Source organism: Phocoena phocoena, chromosome 1 (genome assembly GCF_963924675.1).
Source record: "Phocoena phocoena chromosome 1, mPhoPho1.1, whole genome shotgun sequence".
NCBI classification, from domain to species: Eukaryota; Metazoa; Chordata; class Mammalia; order Artiodactyla; family Phocoenidae; genus Phocoena; species Phocoena phocoena.
Genome location: NC_089219.1, coordinates 18,694,080 through 18,710,218, shown reverse-complemented (window position 1 = coordinate 18,710,218; position 16,139 = coordinate 18,694,080). Strand labels below are relative to the sequence as shown.

The 16,139-nt window shown below is 55.1% G+C and overlaps 1 protein-coding gene across 1 annotated transcript in view; it reads left to right on the top strand.

The window, feature by feature from the left end:
* The first annotated feature begins 8,782 nt into the window (after positions 1–8,782).
* MYOM3 (myomesin 3) overlaps positions 8,783–16,139 on the top strand; it is a 43,846-nt gene continuing 36,489 nt past the window's right edge. Inside the window, exons 1-5 of the mRNA XM_065875578.1 lie at positions 8,783–8,943; positions 9,227–9,307; positions 10,028–10,187; positions 10,896–11,053; positions 14,919–15,014. Of these exons, the coding sequence (XP_065731650.1) occupies positions 8,783–8,943; positions 9,227–9,307; positions 10,028–10,187; positions 10,896–11,053; positions 14,919–15,014 (656 nt within the window). The remainder of the gene's footprint in view (positions 8,944–9,226; positions 9,308–10,027; positions 10,188–10,895; positions 11,054–14,918; positions 15,015–16,139) is intronic.

The following is a 16,139-nucleotide window of genomic DNA, read 5'->3' as shown; positions in this document are numbered from 1 at the left end:
ACAGGAGTGACCCACTCCCCCAATTCAGCTTGATTTTGAATCAGGCATTTTCTCATGGGCTTAAATTATCCTGATTTCCTCAGGATTGCTCCAGGCCAAGCTGAAGGAGCTGGACTGTCTAGGAGGGGGCGAGGGAAGGGATTGCAGGAAACAGGGTCCAGGGACAAATGGAACCTTCTCCTTGAGTTCATAGGTGGAAGCTGTTTTGGGAGTGGCAGCAGCATTCTCAGGGGACCTTCCTCCCCGACACCCCACCAGAGGTAGCACAGGGCTACCCTGTCCTCCTGCCCTGGCACAGGGTCCTTGTCCGAGCTTTCAGCACGCCGTCACATCCTTTGTATCACTGCGTCTCTCGTGAACCCTATGATGAGGGAACCGAGGCCCAGAGAGGAGAAGGGGCTCCCCCCCACAGGCCCCCACTGAGGCCGTGACACAGCGGGAGCTCAAACCTAGCGATTTTTGTCTTCATCAAGAGAAGGAACTTTCCACACCAGTCTGGATTCTTGTAGGATGAGACTCCTGGGGCATCAGGAGGGGAGGGCCCCAATGGGGTCCCCGAGGGGCAAGTGCCTCCAACCCCATCCTGTCCCAAAGCCCTGTCTGAACATTTCTGAGAAACAGCATCAAAGTCCAGTTGCCCCAGTGAGACCCTTTCCGGAGCGTGCAATGCCCTCCCTCCTCTGTACCCAGTACGTGCCCCCTCCTCTTCACCCCTCCCCTCCCTGCGACACAGCACCCGGGAGCACTGTCCTTATCTGTTTGTAATTAATATTTAACATCTCTTCAGGGTCACTGGTTTAGACCCAATATCTCCATAGCGGAGGGAGGGACCGCCCTCTCCAACACCCCCAGCCCTTTCTCCTCCTGGCAGCTGCTACGTTGGCCCTAATGACTGCTCCCTTCCCCCAAACTACAAACAAGCCTGCTTCCTGTCACTCAGGGTGAACTTGGCCAAAGGTTGACTGTCTCACCTTGTTTAGTCATGGAAAACAGCTTAATAGTTGTACTGTTCTCACCAGGTGAGAGGGCCAGGGTGTCAGAGGATTTTTTACTAAAAGCCATAAACACCTCTTCCAACTCACAGGCCACAAAGCTCTCTAAGCTCCTTGGGGCGACAGTCGTTCCTACAGTCCATGACTCTCTGGGTCCTGTGACCCTCCTCAGGCTGGCCCTGTCCCCACCAGGCTGCGTACCCCCTCAGGTCTCTGGCCTCCCAGGCAGGCAGCTCAGGCTACCAGCTAGGGGACAGAGTGTCCAGGGCCCCAGAGCTGGACTGGGACGCTGGCATTCCTGAGTGTCCTAGGCTTTGACTCCACCACCAGGACTCTCCACAGCCTTGCCCCACGCAGTCCAGAGAAAGGTGAGTCTGCGAGGTATCACCTGCCTCCAAGGCAGGCAGAACCCAGCCCAGGAGCAAACGAATAGTAGTCCAGCAGTGGCTGCACGAGGAGAAGTCAGAGGAGGAGGAACTCAACCCCGCTGCTGGGAAGCTCCTGTCCTCGCTGGCTTGTTCTTCCATTCACCTGCCCTAATAGGCCGAATTACAGATATTTTACAAAGGAGGAAAATGTGGCTCAGAGGGGTTTCTTGCCCAAGATGGTTTCCTAAACTTGCCTCGCCATGAGAATCCCCCGAGGAGCTTACTAAAAATACAGCTTCCTCAGCCCTAGCCCAGACCTGCTGAACCCATAGCGACTGGGGAATCCAGCTTCTCAGTAAACTCTGATGATTCCTCTTAGGCAAGTGGAGGGAACCATGCTCTTATACCAATAGTTTTCCTATCCTGTGGCCTCAAATCATCCCCCTAGAGCCACCCCCATCTCCTCCCCTGTGTGGGAGTTGGGGAGCTGCAACAAGGGGTGGTATTTCAACCTGGGATGGCTACAGATCCCTGGCCTCCCAAACCCCCAGCCCCAAGAACACACAGGGGTTGCCTGAATTTCCACCCAGAGAATAGGGCTATCGGGGATGAGGGCTCCTCCAGAGTCCGGGAGGGCAAGGCTGGATCCCTCTGTGCCCATCCCCAGTCTGAGTGTCAGCCTGGACAGAGGGACACAGCTCTGAGACCCCATCCCCACACCCTCAGGCCCTCAGCTGATTTTCCCTTCCCACTCTAAGGAGGAAGGGGCATAAGGAAGATGCGTTTTGACCTGCTAGTAGGAGAAGAACAGTAACTGGAATTAACTAAAGTGTGAGAGCAGCAGAGGGAGGGAAGGGAGACTAAAGCAGGGAGAAAGGAGGTAGTGGGAGAACGCACTGGACCAGACAGTTCTCCACTTGACCACCAGGTGGGGCCATCAGCCAAAAACAGTTTGGTTGCTGTCAGACAATGGTGTGGAGGTTCAGGATGGTTGGCAGGTGGAATAGGGTTCAAATGATCGTCCGTAATATTCATAAGTCCAGGGAGGGCAACGAAAGGGAAAAGGAGGGGAGAAAGAATGAAATATTTAAGAAGTACTAGCCATGAGTTAAATACTATACCAGGCATTTCACGCATTTTAACCTCATTTGAATATCATAAACATTCTGCAAGATAGGTATTCATTCGTTCATTTTTTTTTTGTTTGTTTTTTTGTTTTTTTGTTTTTTTTGCGGTACGCGAGCCTCTCACTGTTGTGGCCTCTCCCATTGCGGAGCGCAGGCTCAGCGACCGTGGCTCACGGGCCCAGCTGCTCCGCGGCATGTGGGATCTTCCCGGACCGGGGCACGAACCCGCGTCCCCTGCATTGGCAAGCGGACTCTCAGCCACTGCGCCACCAGGGAAGCCCCCATTCGTTCATTTTTGACAAGCATACACGGGGAATTCCCTGGCGGCCCAGTGGTTAGGACTCCGCACTTCCACTGCAGGGGGCACACACGGGTTCCATCCCTGGTCGGGGCACTAAGATCCCACATGGCGTGACCAAAAAAAAAGAAAGAAAGGAAAAAAGCATATATCAAGGACCCAGTTGTATGCCAGGCACTGTTCCTGGGGCTAGGGATACAGTGAACAAGACAGGCAGGCAAGTTCCCTGTTGTCTTAGAGCTTGCACACAATTTGCAGATAAAGAAACGGCCCAGAAAGGAGGCCAAGATCCCCCCATTAGTACAGGTGCCAAAGGTGGGGATTTTTTTTTTTTAATATTTATTTATCTGGCTGTGCCAGGTCTTAGTTGCAGCACGTGGGATCTTCGTTGCAGCATTCAGGCTCTTAGTTGTGACATGCGGGATCTAGTTCTCTGACCAGGGATCGAACCCAGGCCCCCTGCATTGGGTGCACAGATTCTTAACCACTGGACCACCAGGGAAGTCCTGAGGTTGGGATTTAAACCAAGGTTCCTATACCTCCAAGTATGACCTCTGCTCAGCCTCATGGCCTGAGGGCTAGCTGTGCTCTCATTAAGGCACATCCGGAGGGGGGAGGGCATCATTGGGTTAGGGTACATGGAGTACCTGGGAATCCCACACCCAGAAGGAGGGGTAGAAAAAGCTCTCAGCACGCCTAGAGTCGTGCAGTTATTGGTGGAGCTCTCACTCAGCAAATGTTGCTGGGTGCCAGACATTGCACCACAGGCTCCACATTCCCTATTTGAATCTTAGCAATCAGACTGCAAGGCAGGCATCATTGACCCCACTGCACAGGTGATAAAACCAAAATGGCTAAGTGACTTGCCCAAGGTCATAGAGCTAGTAGGCGGGGGCACCTCCATCAGGCTGCTTTGGGGGGAAGGGGTTATAGAACCAGTTTAAATGTCTGTCTCGTGCTGGATTGGAAGCCCACACCTCTTGGCTGTAAAACAGATTCACACTCACTCCTCACAATGAATGTATAAATGTGTGTCTTGGAAATCCCTTCCTAGGTTGGGTCGGTATAAAATGGGAGAGAGGGCTTCCCTGGTGGCGCAGTGGTTACGAATCTGCCTGCCAATGCAGGGGACACGGGTTCAAGCCCTGGTCCAGGAAGATCCCACATGCCACGGAACAACTAAGCCCGCGTGCCACAACTACTGAGCCTGCGCTCTAGAGTCTGTGAGCCACAACTACTGCAGCCCGCGTGCCTAGAGCCCGTGCTCCGCAACAAGAGAAGCCACTGCAATGAGAAGCCTGCGTACCACAACGAAGAGTAGCACCCCGCTTGCCGCAACTAGAGAAAAGCCCACGTGTAACAACGAAGACCCAATGCAGCCAAAAATAAATAAATTTATAAATTAAAAAAAAAAATGGGAGAGAGCCATCAAATGGTCTCCACCCAAAGATGCTCTTAATGCTGCATCCAGGAAGGAAGGGAGATGCATAGGAAGGGGGTTTCAAATAGGGCAGGAGACTGAGAATTGTTTTTTTAATTATTATTATTATTATTTTTTTTTTTTGCGGTACGTGGGCCTCTCACTGTTGTGGCCTCTCCCGTTGCGGAGCACAGGCTCCAGACGCACAGGCTCAGCGGCCGTGGCTCACGGGCCTAGCCGCTCCGCGGCATGTGGGATCTTCCCGGACCGGGGCACGAACTCGTGTCCCCTGCATCGGCAGGCGGACTCTCAACCGCTGCGCCACCAGGGAGGCCCTATTTTAATATTTTTTATTGAAGTATAGCTGATGTACAATATTACATAAGTTTCAGGTGTACAATATAGTGATTCACAACTTTAGAGGTTATAGTCCATTTATAGTTATTATAAAATATTGCATATTCCCTGTGTTATACAATATACCTTTGTAGGTTATTTATTTTATACACAGTAGTTTTTACCTCTTAATCCCCTACCTTTATCTTCCCCCTCCCCCCTTCTCTCTCCCCACTGGTAACCACTAGTTTGTTCTCTATATGTGTGAGTCTGTTTCTTCTTTGTTATATTCACTAGTTTGTTTTATTTTTTAGATTCCACATATAAGTGATATCATTCAGCATTTTTCTTTCTCTGTCTGACTTATTTCACTTAGCATAATGCCCTCCAAGTCCATCCATGTGGCTGCAAATGGCAAAATTTCATTCTTTGTTATGGCTGAGTAGTATTCCATTGTATACATACACCACATCTTCTTTATCCTGTCATCTGTTGATGGACACTTAGGTTGCTCCCATATCTTGGCAATTGTAAATAATGCTGCCATGAACACTGGGGTGCATGTGTCTTTTCGAATTAATGTTTTCATTTTTTAAATATATTCCCAGGAGTGGAATTGCTGGATCATATGGTAGTTCTATTGAATTTTTCAAGGAACCTCCATACAGTTTTCCATAGCGGCAGCACCAATTTGCATTCTTACCAGTAGTGCATGAGGGTTCCCTTTTAGGAGACTGAGATTTTGTCTGAAGAGCTCACTTGTGCATTCTCTCCCCAACACCCTCTCCTGAGGGGTCCCCAAGGCACTAGGAAGAATGACAGGCACAGTACTGCTGGGCCCCCCCTGAGGTCCCAGGAGGAGGCCAGGAGGGAAGCTGTGTCTCTGCACTGGGGCACAGCCTCCCCCAAACCTGCTCATCCCCCGAGACCTGGCTCAGGTGTATCTTCCTCATAACTGCCTGTCTCCCCGTCTAGATTAGGGCTTATTTCCTAACGTCAGCATCTTACCTTTTCCCTTCTGCATCCTCAGTGCCCACCAGGCCTAGGTATGAATGAACATGAGGGGAAAAAATTGAGATGGGAGCAGGGCGAGCAAAGATGGGGAAGAAAGTTCCCACAGTGGCCACTCGGGAAGCCTGAGAACTTTGGACAGTGAAGGAGGAAAAGGCTTCCCCTCCTGTCCTGCCTGTGTCACACCCCTGCACACACCCTCGCACATACCCCACTGTGGCCGGGCGGGGCTGGTCAGTAGCTGCTGCAGGGGGCTCTGTAGAGAGATGAGAAGAAACCCACTTCCATTTTCGCCAGTGATAACTTATGAGCACTGAAGACTCATTTTTAGGTCACACCCCTTCCATGTCTTCACAAAGTCTGGGGGCCCAGCCTCACTATCTCCATTTTCAGAAGGGGAATCAGATGAGAGAAGCTGAGGGTCTTCCCCAAAGCACCTGTCACGGTGGTGGGCAGGGCGGGGGGAGGTAGAATTCAGATCAGAGCTCCCAGCAGCTGAGAAAACCTCCCCTGATCTGTTTTCCATACAACCAGGCCTGAGCTATGAGTTCCTTTCCACTGCAGTGGGGATGGAGCCGAGGGGAGGAGCTGTCTTTGGGAGGGGGTGGGGGTGGGGACAGCTCCACCTGTTGCTGCCATCTTGGCAATGCTGGACCCAGGGAACGGCCCCTCCCTCTGTCGGCACCCCCCCCCCCATAGTTCTCATCCATTATCATCACACTGCTTCAGCGCTGCTATATTTAAGGCCCATGCAGGCTCCAAGATCACATTCTTCTCCCGGTCCCCGCTGAGTCCAGGGCAAGAAGAAATCAAGGACCCTCTCATCCTCTGGAATCTTCTGCCCAGAGACACTAAGCGGGCACGGCTGCTTCTGTGAGTCACCTCCAGGGATCAGGGGTGGGGAGGGAGACCTCCAGGTAATGAGACCCTCAGCTTTCCATTGGCAAGTGGAGTGTGTGTGTGTGTGTGTGTGTGTGTGTGTGTGTTGGGAAAGGATCCTGGGAGATTTGGAAAGCAAAAGTATACATGTGCTTAGGTATCACCCCAAGTGGAAATGAGAGGGGATTCTAGAAAAAAACCTCTGCCCCATCACACTGTTCTGTGTGGCCCTGGGTCTTCTGAGCTGAGCCTTCTGTGATGTGAAAGCTACAAAACACACACACGCGCACACACACATCACTTGGGGATGCCCTGAGAAGTGGAGGCTTTCCTGTAGGAAGCAGGCATCAGCAGGGACCAGGTTGAACCGGCAGGTCCAGCAAACCTAGAGCAGTCCTGACAGAGCCCTGCTTGGCCGGACCGGCAGGCAGGGGATGAGCGCAAGCCCGGAGGGGCCGCACGGCAAGGTGGGGAGGGCGTTCATCCAGCCTGGGCTCGCTGGTACGAAACCGAAGCCAGCACTCCAGCCTCGGAAGCTGGTGGGAGCATTAAGAGCACATCCCAGGCTGGGCAGGCTGTGTCTCCGCTCCCGCCCACAGGACCCAGCTTTCTGCCATCAGGGCTCTGAGTCACTGTGCTTGGTGCGCGTCTCTTCCACTCCTGAGGAATAGGAGAGGCCTCCTTGCCCCTTCTCACTGAGGGATGCTGTCAGGGGACCGGGCGGGACAGGGCTGGGGGTGGGCGGCAGACAGACTGAGGCTTGGGAGGAAAGTGGAGTGGGTGGGGAAAGTCACACAGCAGGACCCCTGGCCCGCGGCTTTGCACCCTCCGGGGCGGGCACAGGGGACGATTTCCCTTTCTGGCCGACCACACCCTGCTGACCCCTCCGCAGCAGGCACACGGCACTCTGGGGACAGGACTGGGAAGCTGCGATCTCCTTGCTGCCTAATCCTTAGCCTCAGTCATCGCTTTAAAAAGAATCGACGGCTCATCCGCTAAAGCCAGGGGTCTGGTTGCAGGCGGCCCTGGAGGTCAGGGATGAGCGCCAGGCCCGCCCTGCTGCGCCAATCAGGAACAGAGCATCCGGGGAAGGGAGCCAGCAGCTGATGCCAGGGAACGTTAACCCTCAGCTGCTGGGGCCGGGGCCACGTGTCCCAGGAAAGCCGGGGGCCTCCCTCCGCAGGGTGGTACCCAGCGGCTCTCTCCTTGGCGGTGAGGAGGAAGGAACAGAAAGGGCAGGCCAGTCATTCTCTGGGTGCAGGCAGACCCTCCTTCTCAGGAGGAAGCGGATGGGAAGCCCAAGGGGTGACTGTGCCGTTGTGTTCAGCCGAGGTCACTGTAGGAGGCCAAAGGAGCCTCACGGGCAGCCTTGGTCTCGGCGGACACGCTGCAGCAAGCCAGTCTGCCTTGGGCGTCCTTTGTGGATGCCCAAAGTGAGCCAACTTATAGGAACCGGAAGGATCAAACCCCAGTAAAATTGACCCTGGGCAGCCTGAGCCCCCTGACTCCTCCAAACAGGCCCTTTTAGGCCAAGGATCTCTGATGAGGTCAGCGGGCCCACCTACCACATCATGGACTTAGAGAAATGGTCCTCCACGGGCAAGTTCACACCCAGGTCAGAAAACAGTCCCGCACACACACTCCGCCGTAGCCAGCAGGCCCCGAGGGAGAGGCACGGACAGGGCAGAGCCGGACCTCATAGAAGCAGACGGGAGAGGGCTGAGGGGGTGGGCCCCCTTCTGCTTCCGCCTTCATGCCCAGGGTCTACATCAGTGCCTCCCAGGTCGGAGGCCTGGCCCCGAATTCCCACCTGGAGAAGGATTGGAAGCCATTCCAGGGCTTCCACCAGGCATCTTAGAGCTTCAGCATCAGAGGGCCCTCAGAGGCCTGGTGGTGACACCGCACCCCAGATCTGGGAAAGAATTTAGTGCAAAGAACCCAGAGCTAGCTAGCTGGGGGTCCCCCACTCTCCTCGCCTGCCTCTCCGCGGCCCGGACATCAGAGTGTTCAATCCCTCACCGTCTGGGAGGCTGAGACCCAGAGAAGGGAGGGCCTTGCCCAGGTCATGTTGGGGGGGGGTGGCGGATGGGGGCAGGTGCCGCTGGAAGCCGGGAGCCACTGGGGCAGCACATGGAGTGGTGGACAAGCCAGGCTGAGAACGCAAAGCCTGCCTCTGTCACCTGGGGCGGGTCCCCCCGCATCGGGCCTGAGCTCCCCTGTCTGCCCACGGGAGAGAGAACCCCTACCGGCAAACCTCCAGAGAGGCTGGCGGACCCCACGGGGAAGGGGCGGGTGGACGCCTGGTGGAGTGACCGTGTACCTTGGCTCGGCAGGTTGTCGCTCTTGCAGCCATGACTCTGCCTCAGATCCCGGGAGGTATGGGGGAGCCCCGGGCACCCCAGGCCGTGGCGATGCACAGGCTGGAGCACCGCCACGAGGAAGAGCAGAAATCTGAGCAGCAGCGCACCTTGCGGATGGGCTCCTCCACGCGGAAACGGGCCTTCCGCAGCAGGTGGGAGCCTCGGGGACCCACCCCGGCCCCTGCGCTTCCCCCAGGGCCCTCGGTCCGCCGGGGAGGCACAGCTCTGCTCTCTGGGGGCCCCGGTCTGCGGGGGGAGGCGTAGCCCTGACCTCTGTGTACTTGAGTTTGAGGAGACAGGCACAGCCCTGCTTTCTGAGAGCCCGGTGTGAGGAACGAGGGTGCCTGCTAGTACCCCGAGGTAGGAGGATGGATCCCCCAGCCAGACCCCCAGCCAAACCTGCAGGAGCCATGACCTCTCTTTTCCCGGGGGCAGCGAGGAAGAGTATCGGTTCAGCGCGGCAGACTACGCCCTCGCAGCAGCCCTGGCTCTGACGGCCTCCTCAGAGACGTCGTGGTAAGTCAGGTGACCTTGCCAGAGAGCCCTGGGCTGGGAAGAGGTCGTCCTGTCCAGTCCTCTGCCTCCCCACTGGGCTCCCACACTCAGCTTAAAGAACCTGCCCGAAGTTACACATCTAGAGTAAGCGGCTAGTCAGAGGTTTAAGCCCGGGGCTGACTGACCACAAGGCCCGCTGCACCACCCTCTGGATGAGCCCTCAGGCAGTAGTGAGGGAGCATCCCCGGCGGAGAGGCTGGTGGGGGTCTGTACTTCACCACCCGGCTTCCGTGGCGGGGAAGGAGGCGGGGATGGGGAGAGGAGGAACAAGGAAAGCAGCCCACGTTTTGGACACGAGGCCCAAGATGGGAAGGCCTCTGAGCCTGAGAGCATCAGGAGGCCTGGGTCCTGGTCCTGGCTGGCCTGGAGCAGGTTACCCAGCCTCAGGTCCCTACCCTGTAGGATGGGGAGACTAAGACCTGTCCACCTGCTTGCAGTGAAAACAAGAGGAACGATGGCTTGTGAAAGAGCCTTGTGAATTGGATCAATCATATTCACTACGCCGTCTAAAAGCCGGACCCACGCAGGGTATTCTGGAGGCAAGAGAGGATTAAGAGTTGCCCTTGTCCTCAAGAAGCTTTAAGTGTGGCCGGCAGTGCTGGGCATGGGGAAGGCAGGGCCAGGGCGTCCCCACATCACCACCCCCAGAGTCTCCACCCCTGACGGCCTCCGTCACCACAGGGAGGCCCAGCTGAGGCGCCAGACCAGCACCGTGCAGCTGGAGGAGAGAGGGCAGAAGCGGGTGGGCTTCGGCAATGAGTGGGAGAGGACGGAGATCGCCTTCCTACGGACCCAGTGGCTGCTGCGCCAGAGGCGAGACCGGAAGGCGCTGAGATGGCGGGTGAGAGGGATGGGCTGGGGCCTCCAGGGCCCTGAAAACTGAGACCCATCACACGCCATCCAACTCAACCTACCCCCTTCTCAAGAAGAGCTGGACATCCCAGTGCCCCTACCCTCTAGCTGCGTGACCTCGGTCAAGCAATAATTCTAACTGAGCCTCGGTTTTCTCATCTGTAAAATGGGTGTATGTGGTACCAATGCTTGGAGTCGAGGTGGGAAGTAAATGAGATCAAGCTGGTAAAGTCACTTTCCCAGTGCCTAGAACACAGAAGACCCTCAGGGAATGCTACTCTTAACAAATGTCAGGGATCTGAAGCCACTTCCATACCCCCTCCCTGGGCAGGACAACAATAGCTGTTATACTTACATGGGTGTTATCAGTGCCTATGTTTTTCGCATATTAACTCATTTAATCCTCACTGCAACCCCACAGGAGGGTGGGGGAATATTATTATCATCCCCATTTTACAGATAAGGAAATGGAGGACTGGCCTATGGTCTCACAGCTAGTAAGTAGCAGCGTTTGGCCTTGACCCCACGCCCTGCCCTCTGTGGCACGCTGCCTCTCAGCCGCTGGTGGGGGGGTGCGCGGCTCTAGCCCACGTGGGCCCAACTCCAGAGCCTGGGTGTTGGGGGAAAGGTAACAGCAAAGACTGGGGAGAGGTGGTGCCCCGGCTCACAGAAGTCACAGGCCCCCTCCCACCTCCAGACAGAGAAGAAGGTCCGGGAGGCCAAGGAGCTGAGGGATCTGTGTTCCGGACGCGGGCCCTGGTTCTGGATCCCACTGCGCTCCCATGCTGTCTGGGAGCACACCACGGTCCTACTGACCTGCACCGTCCAGGCCTCGCCTCCACCCCAGGTCACCTGGTAAGCCCCCGGGGGGCAGGAGAGAAGGGGTCCTTGCCCTGCCCCCATGCTCTGGGCCTCTGGGGGTTCCCTGAGTGTGAGTTCCTTACACCCAACACCTCCCTTCCAGGGACCCGGCCCCTCCCCTAGAAGTTCCTGCCGCCTTAGAAAAGCTGCAGACCCACAGACCCTGAGCTCTGCCCTCCCCAAACAGAGCAGCAGCTGCTGGGGAGGCTCAAGAGGGGTTATTCTTAGCTGCCTCCCAGCCAGCCTGGGGCTAGAAGTCTGGGCTGCCTGGGGAGCCAGCGCTTGTAAAAATATGATTCTGGTGGCATGCGAAGGCAGCTGCTCTGAGCTAGACATCCCTGGGGCTGCAGGAAGATGGGGGGAGGCAGGGAGGGCGGGGGCCCTGCAGTGAGAAGGAGCTCAGGCCTCGCTCTCTCTCTGCCAATTTGGTGTGTGGTCTCAACTATGGCTCTTAACCTCTCTGGTCCTGCCTCCATTTCCTGTTCTGTAAAATGGGTTGAAGACCTCCCGTCCGGCTTGCACGTGGTGAGGATTTAATGCCACGACAACGTAGAAGCCCTCAGAACTTGAAAGGTGCTGGGAAAGCAGGAGGTGCCATTCTTGGGAGTGAACCCGTGACAGAACCACAGAGTCGAAGCCTTGCTGGTGGAAGCGGGCAGGGGCAGGAGCCTCCTGAATGGGCCTGGTGGAGGTGGGGGTGGAGAGTAGGAAAGTGATCATACAGTTGGCTTTTCTTTTTTTTTTTTTTTTTCCTTAAAGCATATATAATGCCTCAGAAGTCAGAGAAAGAAAAAGAGCTTAGGCCAAGAGCAGTCAAGAAAAGTGTTCTGAGGGAGGTGGCCTTGGGGTGGTCATTGCCGGGTGGCATTCATTCAAATTCCTTGGGAGCCAAGGCAGTCCGGTAGGAGGACCGCTCCCAACAGCCAGCCTGGGCTAAGTGCGGGTCAGCTGCTCAGCTGGCCTGGCCTGGCAGCTAAGCCCTGCCCTGCCCTGGCACTGAGGCCCACATCTAAGCCATGCCATGGGAGCCTCTTGGGAGGGAGTCTTGTTTCCACCCTTGCCAGCAAGGTTGCCACAACAAGGAGCTGAGCATTCTTTGTAAGTGGCAGAGGCCAAGGCCAGGCTCACCTCCAGCCAGAGGGACTCAGGTGGCCCCCGGGGCTCCTGGCTTTGGGATCTGGTTTCCCATCATCAATCACCTCCGGCAGGGCCACACATCATCCTGGGATTGGCCTCCAGAGCTCTGCCCAGGCCCTGATAGAGACCCAGCCCCCCGGTCAGCAGGAAGATACTGGCTGCCCAGGCTTGTCAGGCGAGTCCATTCATTCACCAATTATTGAGCACTTCCTGAATGCAGGGGCAACTTCAGGGCGAGTTAGGCAAGGCCCAGGCTGGCTATGTTTATACTGCAGAAGTGGGCCCTGGCCACAATTCATTAATGTCAGAATCACTCTCCCAGGCCAAGTAGCCTTCAAAAGTAAAATCTCACACCAAAATATGGGGAATTCCCTGGCTGGCCAGTGGTTAGGACTCGGCGCTTTCACTGCCAGGGGCAGAGGTTCGATCCCTGGTGGGGGGACTAAGATCCCACAAGCTGCATGGCCAAAAAAATTAAAAATTAAAAAAATAAAGGTGGGGAGGGGGGCAAAAAACACCAGAATATGTAGGGGAAAAATAAACCTAGAAAAATAATAAAAATCTCACTCTTTTATGTGGGCCTCTCTGAGCTAGGCTCTAGGCTGGGTGCCCCCTCATCTTCGCTGTCTCACTTAATGCTGTTTTATGATTGGCTGCCATTCAGCCTCATCCTTCAAGGGCCTGCCGTACAGGCAGGAGACTGAAGCCCAGAGGGGGGCAAAATGAGACCTCATGTCTCTGGCTGCCCAGGTTGTGCCCAGAGCTGCAGCTGCTGCTTTTTCTGGGAAAGGCAGAAAGCTGGCCAGGCTGAGTTGTCTGGAATGTTCCTGACAGCTGGCGGGTGGGGGTGCTGACCTTGGCCCCCAGGCCTGGGAGATGTGGAAAGATTGGGCACGCAGATTAGGCACCATCCTCCCCACAGGAGACTTAGTTGGGCTCCTTTCAGAAGAGGTCACAGCCTGGGGGCTGTGTAGTGGGGCGTGGGCACAGCACTGTTTGGTTGCCATGGAGACAAACGGGGCGGGGTGGGGGGGGTTGCTGTCCAAGGAAGGTGATGTACTGAGGTTGGGGTGCCCTCTCTTGGCCAAGGCCTCCTCTTTGAACTCAACCACCACTGGGGCTGACTTTTCATGCAAAGTTCTCATGGACACAGAGGCCCAGAGAGGGGGACTGATTTGCCCAAGGTCACACAGCAAGCTAATTTTCACAGACATTCACTCGCCAGCCCCGACTCCTCAGGCCTCCAGAACATACCCCAGTGGGCTGTGGACAGACACAAGGCCACCTCATTGTTCAGTGTCTGTGGCAGATAAAACCAGACCCCAGAGTTCACAGAAAACAAAAGGAAGTATCCAGGGTAGAGCGGGGCGGGGCGATCTGCGGGGCCATGCTCGGGAATCACCTGGGAAATTTAAAAAATTACTGATACCCAGGTCCCATGCCCAGAAACTCTGATTTCATTGATCTGGCCTTCAGACTGGGCATGGAGATTTTTTTAAAGGCTTAAATAAGATAGATCTTTTTTTTCTTTCATGTAAATGTCTGATGTAGACAGGGTAGGGCTGCTATGGCAACTCCACCACAGATTCCTCGGGGACGCAGGCCTGTTCCCTCACACTGCTTCAGGGTACAGGCCTTCCTGGTTCGAGATGCAGCCCTCATGGCCATATTCTTGCCACAGAATGGAGGGAAAGATGATGGGAAAAGGGGCAAAGGATGTCATCAGAAGCTTGTACTTACTTTCTGCTGACAGGACTTAGTTTAGTCACATGGCCACACCTAGCAGAAAGAGAGGCTAAGAAACATGTTATATTTACTTTAGAATAAGAGGGAGAATGGCTACTGGAGACCAATGAGCAGTTTCTGGTGCAAATTCTCAAAGGCTTACGTTCAGACTCTGAGCATGGAGATTGTTAAAGCTTCCTCTAGTGATTTTAACAGGAACTGAGATCAGGGGCTTCCCTGGTGGTACAGTGGTTGAGAGTCCGCCTGCCGATGCAGGGGACACGGGTTCGTACCCCGGTCCGGGAAGATCCCACATGCCGCAGAGCGGCTGGGCCCGTGAGCCATGGCCGCTGAGCCTGCGCGTCCGGAGCCTGTGCTCCACAACGGGAGAGGCCACAGCAGTGAGAGGTCCGCATACCGCAAAAAAAAAAAAAAAAAAAGAACTGAGATCAAGAACTGTTGTCCTTGAGGTTGACAAGAATGTAGGGATAGGGAACTTTCCTTGGTACCCCCTTCAGAGAGGAAGGAAAAGCTGGGGCCTGGTCCTTGGGGGATACCACTGGTAGGGGGAGGGGCAGATACCCCTAATGACAGCTCCCTCTTCTCGCCCTCCAGAAGAGAATGAACCCTTGAGCATCTACAGCAGGGGTTCCCAACTCCTGAAACATCCCCCTCCCCATGCCTCCCGGTCTGTGGAAAAATTGTCTTCCACGAAACCGGTCCCTGGTGCCAAAAAGGTTGGGGACCAGTGATATGTACAGCCTTCAAGCTTTACATATCTTATCCCATTTAATCATCACAACAACCCTACAAGGTCAGTGCAGTTATTATTCCCATTTCACAGATGAGGAAAACTGAGGTTCAGAGCAGTGAAAGTGCTGCCCTGGGTCACACAGGTAAGCAGTACAAAGCCAAGGTTGGAGTCCAGGTCTGAGAGGCTCGGGATCCTTCCCACACAGAATCACACTGCCTTCCACACACCACTGTGTCTCTACAGGTACAAAAATGACATGCGAATTGATCTCCGCCTCTTCCCTGCCGGAAAGTACCGAATCACCAATAACTATGGACTGCTGACACTGGAGATTAGGAGGTAGGACCATGAGCCCTAGAGCCCCATGGCCCCCAGTCCTAGCACTACCACGGCCACAGCAATGAATCCAAACCCTTCCTCAGAGCTATGAACCAAGTCAGCCTCATCTTCAGAAGTATCTGGGGTGCTTGTTAAAATACTGATTTGTGGGATGCACCCTCCTTTTGCCCTCAGAGAGTCAGATTAAATAGTTCTGAAGTGCGGCCCAGGCATTTGTATTTAACAAACACCCCCATGTGATTCTAAAGCCTTGGAATACACGGTGAAAATTTTGGACTCAGAGGCTAGCAGCAAGGACTGAATGAATGCTGAGCTAGGCATGCAGGGAGAGCTCCTTTCTGGAGGAGAGAAAACACACGTATACACACACACACACACACACACACACACACACACGTGCAAGGGGAAGCAGCTGGAAGGAGAGAGTTAGGTAGGCCTTTCAGGAGGTGGTGAGTCTTAAGCATGGTTTTAAAAGAAGAGGCAGGATGTATGGAGTGAGAATTTGAGCACAGTCTGCCCCGAAGTGTGCATTATGCGTACGAGCGGCCAGGTGTTGAATTCCTCCCGGTGCTAAGCCCTGCGCTTGCTGCTTTACACATATGGTTGACAATGCCCACCACCATTCTCAACAATGCAGGGAAGCGTTGTTCTGTCCGTGTTACAGGTGAGAAAACTGAGCCTCTGAAAGATTAACTGTCTTGCGCAGCCTGTACAGGGCAGGGCCTGGGTTTGAGTCAGTTCTCTCCATCTGGGTTCTTTCCAATACACCAAACCCTCCACCTCAAGCAACTCGGGCTTCAGAGACACAAATATGAACAGGACCCTCGAGAAGCAAAGAGAGGCTACATGGACATAAATACCTGACCATCCGAGGCTACAAAGGGAGGCGCCCCGTGGGTTGCACAGCTGGGGAGAGCATGCAGGGCTGGGCAGCCTGGAGGGACACATGGAACCGGGCCCTTGAAACGAGAGGGATTCCTGCCCTGAGCAGCCAGGGGAGGTGAGGGGGCACCAAGGGGCCTCTCTGCTTGCTGATGGGGTTGGATGTGTGACTTGTGTCCTACCATCTACCCTCTTTGCCACCATGGTGCCCTGGGATGGAGCTGGCCCGAGCCTCCACTGGGA